Source organism: Capra hircus, assembly GCF_001704415.2.
Source record: "Capra hircus breed San Clemente chromosome X unlocalized genomic scaffold, ASM170441v1, whole genome shotgun sequence".
Classification (NCBI taxonomy): Eukaryota; Metazoa; Chordata; class Mammalia; order Artiodactyla; family Bovidae; genus Capra; species Capra hircus.
The window spans coordinates 41547583-41561459 of NW_017189516.1; the positions used below are offsets into that span (position 1 = coordinate 41547583).

At 43.9% G+C, this 13877-nt stretch overlaps 1 protein-coding gene and 1 pseudogene across 1 annotated transcript; one reads left to right on the plus strand and one right to left on the minus strand.

Annotated features, from left to right (window-relative positions):
• Positions 1–422: 422 nt before the first annotated feature.
• LOC102190874 lies at positions 423–2308 on the minus strand (annotated as a pseudogene).
• Positions 2309–8709: 6401 nt separating this feature from the next.
• Positions 8710–9759, plus strand: LOC102171510 (melanoma-associated antigen B3-like). Its single transcript, XM_018043698.1, has one exon. The coding sequence runs from the start codon at positions 8710–8712 to the stop codon at positions 9757–9759; it is 1050 nt and encodes a 349-aa protein (XP_017899187.1).
• Positions 9760–13877: the final 4118 nt, after the last annotated feature.

Consider the following 13877-nt stretch of genomic DNA (forward strand, 5'->3'; position numbering starts at 1 on the left):
CATTTATAGTTATTATAAAATATTGGGTATATCCCCTTTATTGCAATATATCCTTGTAGCTTATCTATTTTTTACGTATTAGTTTGCACCTCTTAATCTTCTATCCCTGCCCTTACCCTCCCCCTTGCTGCTCTCCACTGGTAACCACTACTAGCTTGTTCTCTGTATCTGTGAGTCTGCTTCATCCCCTTAGTCTGTTTTATTTTTTAATTCTCCATATAAATGGTATTATACAGCATTTGTCTTCCTCTATCTCACATATTTCAGTTAACATAATACCTTCCAATCAATCCATGTACTTGAAAAGGGCAAAAGTTCATTCTTTTTTATGACTGAGTAATATTCCATTGTCTGGATCTTTTCGAATTAGTGGGTCTTTTTTTTCATTTTTAGCAGTAATTTAAAGTTTATTCAAGCTTTAATGCAGGTTATTCTGACTTTAAGGTAGCATCACATGGCATCCTTCTGAGTACATTCCTGAAAAATTCTTTTTACTTATTTCTGTTTTATAGATCTATGCAACCTCTGGTACTGGGGAGGCTATCATCTGGGTTCTGATCGCATAGCAGGGAACAAATGGACACCAGAACTCTAGAAATCATGAAAGCAAGAGACCACAGTGATCTTAGAGTAGCGAGCCAAGTGCCGCTATTAGTGTTCATGTCTGGATGATAAATTCTGTTGCAAATGCACCCTTAGGTAGTATGAACGGGTAGTCTTTAGGGAAATGAATAGTCAAAGAGAATACACTGCCTCGATATGGGCTGCCATTCTTTTTCATAATTGTGATTTGCCAATGAAATGTATCATCCCCAACTGGACCTGCAGAATATTGTGCTGGACGGTCACTGGCCACATCACTAAGTTCCTTATTAGTCCATTTCAGTGCCACAGTCTGTGCTTTCTGTCTGACTCCTCACTGTCTCAGTGTGTGCTCAAACGTCCGGCTAAACCTCCTGATTATCTGGTGGCTGGGAAGGACTATCTCTTCATCTCACACTGGCTCTGTCAGACACAGGTGCCTTCTTAATAACCAGGGAGGTTGGACTGGGGAGGGCTCCCTGGCAGAGAGTAGATGAGGCTGGAGGGGAAGGGGACACGAGCAGTGGAAACCCTTAGACTCAGACAAGCATCGAGTACCTGACGGGGACCATCCAAATTAGTGGGTTATTTTTTTTTTCAGATATACACCCAGGAGTGGGATTGCTGGGTCATTTGTTTGGTCTGTTTTTAGATTTTGAGGACCCTCCTTACTGTTATCCATGGTGGCTGCACCATTAACATTCCCACCAACAGTGTACAGATCTTGTCCACATGTTCACCAGCATTTTTGACTTCTCTTCCTTTGGGATGATAGCCCTTCTAATAGGTATAAGATAATACCTCATTGTGGGTTTAATTTGCATTCATATAATGATTAATGATGTTGAACATCTTTTCATGTGCCTCTTGGCCATTTGTATGTCTTCTTTGAAAAATGTGTATTTAAGTCTTCTGCCCATCTTTTTCTTGATTGTTGTTTTTAAACTGTCATATCAACTGTTTATATATCTTGGATATTAACCCCTTATTGGTGATATCATTGGTAAATATTTTCTCCCATATAGCAGGTTGGCTTTTCATTTTGTTGATGGCTTCCTTTGCTGTGCAAAAGCTTTTAACTTTAATTACCACCCATTTATTTATTTTTGCTTTTATTTCCCTAGCTTTAGGAGACAGATCCAAAAAAATATTGTTTTGATTTATGTCAAAGAGTGTTCTGCTCTTTTTATCTTCTAAGTTTTACAGTTTCCCCTCTTACAGCTAGGTCTTTAATCCATTTTCCATTTACTTTTGTATATGGTGTTAGAGAATATGCTGATCTCATTCTTTGAGAGCTACATGTCAAAGAATGAGATTAGAGCATAAATACAATTTGGTAATGTCAGAAAATTAAATGTGCTTTTACATTTGAGCCAGTAATTCAGTGTTTCCAGAAATTAACTTTGAAGAGACATCCACAACCATAGGAAAATACGTAAATGTCCATGCACATGTTAATTGAGGCCACATGATACATCCACAGAGTGGAGTACTACGAAGCTATAAAAAGGAGTGAGTACAATTTTGTAAACTAATAAGGGATGCTTCCGTGATAGATAGAGGTATATAAAAGAACGTGGGAGTTTGGGGCTAATGTCAATGATACCAAGTCCAGCGCCTTCCCGTTCTGGTATGAAGAGGCTTTGAGAGCTGAAAGAGAGAGAGCCAGAGCCAGAGCTGCAGCCAGGCTCCTACGGTGCCAGGGCCAGTGCACTTTCCGGAGCATGTCCAAAGCTCCTCCCACCCCTAGTGAAGTCTGAGCAGATACTTCACATTGCATTTCAAGAAAGCAGGCAATCTTCCACCTAGCAGAGGGCCATGGTGGGGCTAATGGAAATTCAGCATATAACGTATTTGTCTTCCTATACAATATGCACAAATTGGAGACTTTTCTTTTTTCTGATTTTAAATGTTATTCCTTTTAATTAAAGATGTGTTTAGCTTCAGAGTCCAAGTATACTAATGGCACAGCTCCCACATATACTGCAGATTATCAAGTTGAAAAATTAGAATTTTCGTATTACATAGCACAGAATGAAATCCATGAATCATTTCTTGTCATTCAGAATAAGACAACATAATATTGGAATATGGATTTTTTTTCGAAAATGGAAAATTTTCCACAGTGAAGTCTGTGTGATTATCAGATATCGAAAAAAATCTTAAGAGGTATTCACATCTTGATTTGTTTTGTTTTAGTCTTTCTTTGTAAAATTGAAGTTAATTTACCTGGATTAGCTTAGCTTATTTAAGAAGGTAGTAGAAGTGAAATCCCAGTAAAATTGCTTTCTTGCACACGTGCACTATAGTTGTTCAAATATCAACTTAGCATCTGCTCTTTAGAAGGCTTCTGGGTGGTTTTGCCCCACTCCAGTACTCTTCCCTGGAAAATCCCATGGAAGGCTGCAGTTCATGGGGTCGCTGAGGGTCAGACACGACTGAGCAACTTCACTTTCACTTTTCACTTTCATGCATTGGAGAAGGAAATGGCAACCCACTCCAGTGTTCTTGCCTGGAGAATCCCAGGGACGGGGAAGCCTGGTGGGCTACCATCTATGGGGTCGCACAGAGTTGGACACGACTGATGTGACTTAGCAGCAGTAGCAGCAGCAAGAAAAATAAACTGAACCCCTTCTTATAGAATTCTAGAGTCTAAGAGCAGCATTCATATAAAGTAGCTGGTGACCTGAGATCTAGGGGCCCAATAAAAATGAGGTGTAAGGAGGTGAGGGGATTGAGGGCTTCCTCATGAGGAATCTAGTGTAAATACACTGAGGCAAGTCACTTGGAGACTTTAGGGCAATAAAAGTCTGGCAGTGGAAGGTAGTTTTAAGTTAGGCTACATGGTGAGCCCACCAGGGAGGCTATGGAAACACTGAATAAGGGTCAGACCCTCAGATGGTGGGTCTCAAAGTTGAGAGACTTAAGCCTGGAATGGAAAACTACCCTGAATGAACTACCCTTCATTGTTTTCCATGTAGCTGTCCCATTTTCACAGCGGCACTTATTGAAGAGACTGTCATTTTTGGTTTGCGAGTATTCTGTTCAGGATTTGCACTATGTTCTTCAGTGACATTGGCCTGTAATTTCCTTTTTTGGTGAATCTTTGTCTGATTTTGCTATCAGGGTGATGGTGGCCTCATAGAACAAGCTTGGGAGTGTTTCTTCCTCTGCAATTTTTTGGAAGACTTTGAGATTGATAGGTAATAACGCTTCTCTGTTTGATAGAATTCACCTGTGAAACCATCTGGTCCTGGACTTTTGGATATTGGAAATTGTTAAATCACTGTTTCAATTTCAGAACTTGTGATTGGTCTGCTTACATGCTCTATTTCTTCCTTGTTCAGTCTTGGAAGGTTGTACCTCTCTAAGAATCTGTCTATTTCTTCTAGGTTATCCATTTTATTTGCATATAGTTGTCTGTAGTAGTCTCTTATGATCCTTTGCACTTCACACGAGTGCGTTCTTAATGAAATCAGCCCTGATTACCTTGGTGTGGTGAGAGCATAGAGGTAAAATGAGAGAGTGTAAAGCAGGAAAATGTGGCCCCCCTGCCATAAGAACATACCCTGAGCCCTGGTTAAAGGAATTTCATACAATTGGACACATTCTGGTATTTCTTCACTAAAAAGTCTAGTCCTCTTCTGTATGAGCCAGAATAGCTGGGAGGTAGCATTGAACTGCTTATAAATGTGTGTGCGTGATGTTAAAAATGAAATTTTATGAGGAAAAATAACCATTGGTTCTGGTCTTAAAGGTAATGGGCTACATAGAAGCCTTGGGATTGAATGTATTTCCCCTGAAAATTGCCCAGATATCTAGATTTGCTTGTCTGTGTGTGATCTCTGCTGGAGTGGTAAAATGTTTTGGTCATCTACCAGAAAGATTAAACCCCAGCATGCTCAGAAAGGAAGTGAGGAAATCAGTGTTTAAACACGTGTGCTCCTGAATTCTTCTCTCAAACTCAGCTCTGGCTGAGTTTAAGACAGCTTCCTCTTTCACTTTCTTCAACATGATGCAATCACTCTTTCACCCTCTGCCTCACTAGGTAAGTTTTTCAAGGTAGAGGGTGAGACAGAGTCTAAGTGTGCATATGCCTGTCTTTAGTAGACAAGCATGCCCTCAGCACATGGCAGGGTGGAAATATTAGGAGCCTCTGACCAAATGGGCTCCAGTCTTGAAAATGGTGGGACGGATTCCTTGGAAGCTGGGTAGCACACGTGCCTCTCAAGCTACAGATTGACAACCATATATAATGGAAAATTCTTCAGGGTTCTTTTAAGTGAACCCTCAGATCCAAGCTGTTCACCTTGAGACTGTCCATTCTTCTCAGTGGTTTCTCCAGGGAATTCATACAGCCAACTCTTCCCAGAAACCAAACGAGGAGATGGAATTGGGTCCTAAATTAAGGGGTGATGCCTCTAGTTTTCCCATTTTCTCCCTAGAAAGGAGCAAAGCGCTCTGAGCCACAGATAGACAAGCCCTGATGGCTTTCCTACAGCTCCCATGAATGCAGGGGTTTTCCAGGGGAAGCCAACATTTCTGCCTCATCCAGAGACCTCAAGCTCCTGATAAGAGTGCTGGTTGAGGTCGACTGCAATCCATGAAGGCTGGGAAGAGGCATCAAGCATTGGTAAGACAGTTGGTCCAGGCTCTGTTTGCTGGCCAAAATGTAAACTATTTTGAGCACTACAGTGGAAGTGCAGTCTATGGAGTTGCAAAGAGTTGAACATGACTGACTGACTGAACTGAACCGAACTGAACAGTGGAAGAAATTGGTCATTCAACTGCAGAGCTCAGTTTGGGCTGATGAGTGGCCAGGAAGAGCCAGGACAGCTAACCCAACAGTAATATAAGTCCATCCAGGCACCAAAACTCCAAACTTTATAGCATATAAAGAGACATGTGAAGGAAGTTAAATCTATGATAATTACCTTTCTTAAATACCCATTAATCCAACCTTGTCAATGCTTATATAATACTCCAGTCTGGTTGGTACAAAGATTTGAGACTTGGGATTATCATTTTGTACAATATTTGAGAATCATTAACGAAATTAAGGATGATTTCCCACAAGATTGAAGAATGTACAAAGAGAGATGGGTGGGGGGATTGAAACATAAAACATCGACCAACTTAAACTTGTTTTGCTTCCTTAAAACAGGTTGCTGGTTAATGAAACCTTGAGTTATTTTTCGAGACAGCACCAGGCATGTGCAAAAGGGAGCCCCTGTTTCCAGGATGACCCCTGACCCAAGAGGGCTCAGTCTGTGAAACTCTGAGAGTAGGAATGTTGCCATGGGAGAACTGTATGATGTCCTTCAGTATGGAAAATCTGGTTTCTAGCAGCATGAATAGCTTACATGAACTAATTCAAGACTAGCCAATTAGCTTCCAAGTTTGCAGTTCCCCTAAACCCTTTAATTTTACCTCAAACTCTGGATTGAGGAGACAGATTTGAGAGCCCTGCCTCGTGTCTTCTTGCTACTCCATGTTGGATTAAAGTTTTTCTCTCAAAAGCCTGTTCCATAGTATTGGCTTCTATGTGCATCAGGCAGCAAGCCCTTGCTGGGGACACTAGTGACTGGTAGGCCTGGAGTTAGATTCCTCTCTGAATTCCTCTAGATCCCACACTGTTACACTCCCCTTGACCCTAAGCAGAGCTTGTGTTGTTTAACACTCAAATGTATATTGGGATAAAAGTAAGGACTCTGGATATAATCCAAGACACTTCTTTAGGCACAAAGCCTTGAAGGTTACCTCAGTAAATGACAGCATTGGGAGGAGAAACAGATGATAGTGACAATAAGATTATCTCTCTATGCATTGTCAGATAAGCTCAATTAGAATAGCTCAAAGCCTTCTTGGAGGGCTCCTTTCCTTTAGAAGTGTGTGCATATCTCAGATATGGTGGGTTGGGTTATAGATCACTGCAATAAAGTGAATATGACCATAAAGTAAATCACAGGAATTTGGGGGATTCCCATGCTTATAAACATTGTTAATCCTATTGTATACACTTACTAGAAAATCTCTAAAAAATGCATATAGCTTAATTTACATATATAAGAGAGTTACTTAGTAAGAAAGACAACTGATCAGAGCTCCATAAGAAATAAAATAAGGAAAGAGTTTAAAATATTTAAAGAATTAACAATATGTGGAACAGGGACCCGAAGTGAACACTGGGTTATGGAAAAATGGTGCCGTGGATATGTTCAATGCAGGGTTACGCAAACTTTAAGTTTGTAATGAAGCACAATACCGTGAAGCATGATTAAATGAAGTACAATGTTTTAAAAGTATGCCTGTCAGTCAATTAAAACAAGTCTCAAAAGAGACTGACTCTGGCTTTTGAAAAGGATGAATCAGCGTTTTTCTCTGGGAGCACACCCCATTCTGCCCCCTGACTTCTGTGTTATTTTCCCAATGTCAGGTCAAGTCAGGGACATGAAACTGTAAAGTTTGCATTAGGGACACTGCTCAAAAGTTTGCTGGGATGTGGTGTTCCCCAAGAATTTTTTAATCCAAGAGGTAGACAAAATGAGGGCCCCCATGAGTGAGGACTGGAGAGACAACAACTCTAAAATACAGGTCATTCAGAGACCTGCCCAAACTTGCTCTCAGGCCTAGAATGCCCAGACAGGACATTCCCTCTTATAAGCCTTGTAGTTCTCTGTGAGGTCAAAGTCTCAGTCTAAGAAGAATGGCCTCGGTTCAGTAGAGGGAGAATCTCAGGTTGAAGGGTCAGGTCCCAAAACTGGCCAGGACCATGGTGAGGTCCCTGAGTGAAGAAAGAAGTATCACTAGACTCACAAATGAGGAGGCTTTACACACCCCTGCCCCTATTCCTGACTCCAGAGGCTCCAGGCAGAGTTAAAGGGATGGGAAGCCTCTTCATTCTATCTGGTCTCAGGGAGGGAAGGGCTTCTCTGTCAGGATCAAACTCCAGTTCTGCAGAGGTGGGTGCCTTGGCCATCACCACAGCGAAGGTGAGGACCATCGGTGCTAATGAGAGGGTCTCTCCCACCAAGGAGGAAGGCTCACAGAGTGGTGCCCCTCCTGTCAGGGAGAGATGCTCAGAGACGTGACCTGACTCCCCTCTAGGGATTTGGGGAGGCTAGGGCTTTGAGGGCAAGAGGACTCAAGTCCATAGAGCAAGGATTCCTGGGCTCTGATAGATGGTACATGGAGGACCCTAAGCGATGACCCACGGGCAGCTGAACACTGAACAATGGGGTCCCCACAGAGCCCTGCCCCTGCCATTATCCCTCAGAGATCCTGCACAGGGCAGCCTTAGCTGGAAGTGGCTCCCCCCACAATCCGTGCTGGTGGCGAGGAGCTCAGACTGCTGTTCAGGGTGTTCCTTTGGAAGAGAGTGGATTCCCAAGACTGAGCTGAAGGCAAGGTGAGGACCTGAATGTGGAGTCAAGGGACCATTGCCCCTCCTGTAACAAAGCAAAATCCACAAAGTCTCGCCTCTGTGGTTGGCAGGGGACAGTTGCTACAATGCTGTTAGGCTTACTTCTTTGGTAAATCTTGATCTAAGAGATTCTTTAAGACCCTGAAAGAGGATGGAAAACCCCAGTGAGCCCAGGACAGAGTTCCCTAGAGCTGACTGCTGTGGGTGCCCCCTGCCAGGGACACTAGGCTGAGGTACCTCTTCACTTCTTCAGGTATCACAGGAAGATGAGGACCAGGCTCTGGGGTCTAAGCTTAGAGCCGCACAGAGGAGGGGGCCCTGTGCCTGCCAAAAGTTGATGCGATTGTCCTGAATATGAACTGAGAGGACCCCCCCACCCTCCAGAATGGAGGGTGCTGTGCAGAAGGACTAGACTGGCCACTGCTCCTCAGCCTCAGGAGGCAGCAGGCAGGGCTGGCAGGCTGAAGCCTGAGTCTCACCTTAATTATTTTGACAGAGTTTTCAGAGGACAGAGCGATCAGAAAAGAAGTCCTCTGGGTTCGCAGAGCAGTGCCCACGTGGAAACCTGCAGAGTGGGCCTTCTTAAAAGTAAATTGGTGCCTCCCTGCCACAGCCGCTCACACCCTTTCACCCTCTCTCCTCTCTGCCCAGATCACGAGCTGTTCTACCTGCACTCCTGCCTGTTGTCCCTGACGACAGTCACCATGCCTCGGGGTAAGAAGGGTAAGCTCCACACCTGTGACAAACGCCGCCAGGCTCAGCATGGCACCCAGGATCTGAGGGGCGCTCAGGTCACTGCCACCACGATGGAAGCACTCTCATCTTCCTCCAATCCTGGTCCCGGGGTTGATGCTAAGGAAAGGTCCGGTGCTAGGTCTGGTAACCATCTCAAGCGTCCTCGGGGGGCCCTGACCACCACCCCTGTGCCTGCAAGTGTTTCTCCCACAAGATTATCCAAAAGACCCCTTGGGGAATCTGGGAAAACACACAATTCCTCTCAAGCCCCTGTCTCCAATGTGCGGTCTGGAAAACACTCACTAACCAGGCCGACAAATCTGTTGGTGCAGTTCCTGTTACGCATGTATAAGACGAGAAAGCCCATTAGGAAAGTGAATATGCTGAAGATTATCGATAAAAAGTACCACAATCGATTCCTCAGGATCCTCAAAAGAGCTTCTGACAGCATGGAGGTGGTATTTGGTATTGACGTGAAGAAAGACAACACTGCCAAGCATTCTTATGTCCTTGTCAGCAAGATGAGTCTCCCCCGCAATGGGATCGTGCACCGTGGCAGGGGTTTTCCCAAGACCGGTCTCCTGATGAATCTCCTGGGTGTGATCTTCATGAAGGGCAACTGCGCCACAGAGGAATACATCTGGGATTTCCTGAGTAAGATGAATATCTATGCTGGGAAGAGGCACTTCATATTTGGGGAGCCCAAGAAGCTCATCACCCAAGATTTGGTGCAGCTGAAGTATTTGGAATATCGGCAAGTGCCGGGCAGCGATCCAGCATGCTATGAGTTCCTGTGGGGTCCGAGAGCACACGCTGAAACAAGCAAGATGAGAGTCCTGGAGTTCCTGGCCAGGATTAACCGTTTGGATCCCAGTGCCTTCCACTTTTGGTATGAAGAGGCTTTGAAAGATGAGGAAGAGAGGGCCCAAGCCAACGGATGTCCCAGTGTTCCTCCAGCAGTTCCTTCCACACCTAGTGAAGCTGAGGCAAATTCTGCACTTTGTGGCTCGAGAGAGTAGTCAGGGTTCCAAGAAGTATAGGACTGGACCTCACCGAGGGTTCACAGTGTGAAATACCTTGGTGTTGCTGTTCTGTATGGGGAATTGAGAGATAAACCTGTGTTTTTATGTTCTTGCTACTTTTCAAATGTTGCTCCTAAATGAAAGCTTATCTAGCATATATGTGTACAAATTCATCAGTCACACTTAACCATTTTTTGTTGGTCTTAAGGATAAGAGTTTTTCTGTTGTGTAAAGCAAATGGGGAAGCTTCCATCTTATTTAGTAAGCCAGTGAAAGATAACATGGCATTGCAATATGTTATTTCCTTGAAAATACAAATAAGTAGTAAAATATGTGGGATCAAGAACTAGAGGAAAAGGAAGATGGTCGGTATTTGGTTCCCTCATCCCTTGTTCTCTGCGTTTTAGAAAATTATAAGCAATGGTATATGCCTGGTTAATTCAAAGTGTTGAAATAAATTCTAATAATTTCAACTTCATGCTCACAGGCTCATTTATTCCCCAAACATGAACTGAGCCTCTGCTCATAGTATGCTCCGTGCTAGTATTTGGAGAGCTGAGATAAAGATCTAGCCACTAGCCATAAAGTTACAGAGTCGAGAGGCAGCTGTCATGTAGAGGAAATGGTGACATGACAGCAGTCAAATGTGAATTCCCTGATGCAAGGTAGCGGTGGGCCTTGGGAAAATGTAAGTCCTTCAGTGGGAAGGATTATAAGTTGCGTGCATGGCAGGCTGGATGAGGCTGCACTAATCGTGACCAGGGACCAGGTTCTCACGTGGTGGGCTGCATAGTTTAAAGACAAAACCTGGGACGGGGAACTGCCCTTAACAGTTAGAGGCACACTTCACTCTGTTGCACTTTGCTTTATTGCATTCACAGGTACTGCTTTTCTTTTCTTTTTTCTTTTTCTTGACCAAATTGAAGGTTTGTGTTAGTCAGCCTTGCTTCCAGCAAGTGTTTCGGCTCCATCTTTCCAATACCATTTGCTCACTTCATGTCTGTGTGTCCATTTTGATAACTCTTGCAATGTTGACACCCTCAGCAGCAAAAAAGATGGACTCACAGAAGTCTCAGATAATGATTAGCATTTTTTTCTTAGCAAAGAGGTGTTTTTAATTAAGATATATATATATAGTTCTGAGACATAATGCTATGCCCACTTAATAGCCTACAGTATAGTGTAAACATAAATTTTATGAAAACACTGGGAAACCCAAAATTACTTGTGACACAGTTGTGATATTGACTTTCCTTTGGTGTTGGAAACCTAAGTTGCAGTATTTTCTGAGTCTGCCTGTGCATTGGGATTGTGAGTAAATCAGAGAGAAATCATGTGAAGCTGGCATGGAATGTGTCCTGTGCCCATGTTCCAGTACAGGTAAACACTGTGCAGATTAGATGTTTTTTAATGTGTCTTCTGTCTATGGAGTTTCCCAGAAATCAGGGTGGCACTCCCCTGCGGTGGGATGATGCCTTGAAGCCACTGGACTGGTGCACTCTGCCCTCGGTGGGGAAACCAGAGCCCACGCCACTAAGAAAACAATAATAATAATTCAAATCAAGTTATATTGACTGTATTTTAGCAAACAATAGGGAAGGAATAGACACTTGTGGGTGGTTAAATGAATGAACGTGGGAATGGTTTATAAAAAAAGGGCAAGTGAGAGATATGTAAGTTAGGGGCCTTGAAACATTTTGGAGCTTTGTGTTACATCCACTGAGGATGTCTACCTCATGGTAACTTTCAGTGGCATACTGTTAACTGGGATATGCTAGTTTTCCTTGCTAACCAGGAATTTTCTCATAGAGTGTTCTTTGCCCTAGACCCCTGCTTATTCTTTGACATCTCCTGGGTTGAAAATTGAATCACAGTGTAGTGGTTTGAATACCTGGGGACAGATTGATCATAGTAAGGACTGGCATCCTTGACAATCTCAGGACAGGCCAGGCAATGGGCCAGGCATTTTACAGGCATTATTTTCAGTCCCCAAGACAGACCTTCTGAAACCCATTTCATAGATGAAGAAATTGAGACTCGCAGAGTTTAATAAGGTATTCAGTTTCACACAGATCTTAAATGACAAGGTTGGAAGTAGACTCCTGGCCTAAATAAGTCTGATGCCCACACTTTGCCATTCCTCCTAGCCTGAGGCCAACTTTCTGTTCCTTCATTTGCCATACTTCTTATCGACTGGTCCAATATAGATGTCAGGTGATAAAAAGAAGATCTCTGTGCCCAAAACACTGGATGGAAATATGTAACCACAGCAATAAGCATATCAAAATAATTGAGAAGTCTGAATAAAGCAGAGAAAGGTAATATTTAGTGACAATATAGTCATCTACATATCCAAAGTCAGAGAACTCAAATGATCAGGGGCCCAGGAAATCATGCTGGACAGCCCCTTGCATTTGGAAGTTAAAACTTTTCAAAGAGAAGTCACATAAAATTTGAAGTGTGGCTAGTAAAGAGAAGGGGTAGATGAAGGTGTTTTATCCTTTGTCAACACATCCATCCTGCCTTGCCTTACAACTTCCCTGTTTCACATCACTCCTGGGACGGGAACCCAGTCTCTGAAGGGTTTTCAATAGGCTAATGGGTCAAGAGGTTGCCAGGCTGTGGCCTTGCACAGGAAGACTTTTAATAAAGAAACAGGAGCCAGGAGGAAGAGGCCCTTATAGGTGGGCTGAGGGAGGGCAAATTGCCCCAGGCAAAGTCCTCAGCCTGAGCAATCGCTCACTTAATGTTCAAAGTTCTCGGGGATTTGTGACTCCCGCCTAAGAGGGTGCCCAGGTCAGCAGACCTTTATGCGAGTTTGGCCAGCTCAGGTCAGTAGAGAGAAATATTTCTAAGGTGTGCCCGGAGGAAGGAGAGCAGCCCTGCCAAGCCCATATCAGCAGAGACCTCACCGAATCCTCCCTGTTGCCATGGAAGATCCTTGTAAATGTCAGAAAGAGATGGCCTCATGTCCTTCTCAGGGGTAACAGAAAAGTGATGAGCTTGATTTGAGGTGGAGGTCTCAGGTCAGCAGAGGGGGACCTCTTAGGCCTTCACCCGAGTCAGATTTAGGGTATGGAGTCAGCACCCCCAGTGGGATCACCATCATATGCGTTCTCAACCTGCCTGATGCAGTTGTCACTCATGGCATGGCAGGTGTGGTCAAGGGATACCACCCTCACATCCTTTTGGATCTCAGGAAATGTTCTCAGACCCTAAAAGAGTGGAGCCCTCAGGCCCTGCCAGCATTCAGATCAAGCAAACTGAATGAGGGTTGAGGGGCCCACCCCCTTTTGGATAGAGGGGTAAGAGGGCCTGGCCCTGCACTCAAGACTGCAATCCCCAGAGAAGGGTATGGGGCTCAGCCACCACCCCAGCCCCATTAGATTTTTAAGCTTACTTTTTTAAGCAGTCTTAGAGTGACAGCAAAATGGAGCAGAAAGTATGGAGAGTTCCCATCTATCTTCCTCCTGGACACATGCACAGCCTCCCCTACTGTCAATGTCCCCAGCAGAGTAGGCCGTTTGCTACAATCTAGGAAGCTACATTGATATATCATTAGCACACTTACATACATTAGCTTCTTTATTTGGTATTGTACGCTCTGTGAGTATAGACAAATGGATGATGACTTGTATCCAGCCTTACGGGCTTCTCTGGTGAGTCAGTGGTAGAGAATCCATCTGCCCATGCAGGAGACACGGGTTCAATCCCTGGATGGGAAGATCCCCTGGAGAAGACAGAGAGAACTCACCCAAGTGTTCTTGCCTGAGAAATCCCATAAACAGAGGAGTCTGTCAGGCTACAATCTGTGAGGTCACAAAAATCGGACATGATTGAATGACTAAACAACAGCACCCACCCCTATAGGGTCATACAAAGCAGTTTCACAACAGCAAAACCTCTCTGTGCTCTGTGCATCCCTCCCTCTGCCCATCCCCACCCAGTCCCAGGCAACCATTGGTCTTTCTACTGTTTCAATAGTTTTGCTTTTTTCCAGGAGTCATGTAGTTGGAATCATGCAGTGTGTAGCCTTTGCACATTAGTTTCTTTCACTTAGTAATACACATCAAACGTTCCTCCATGTCTCTTCAGGGTTTGGAAACTTATTCATT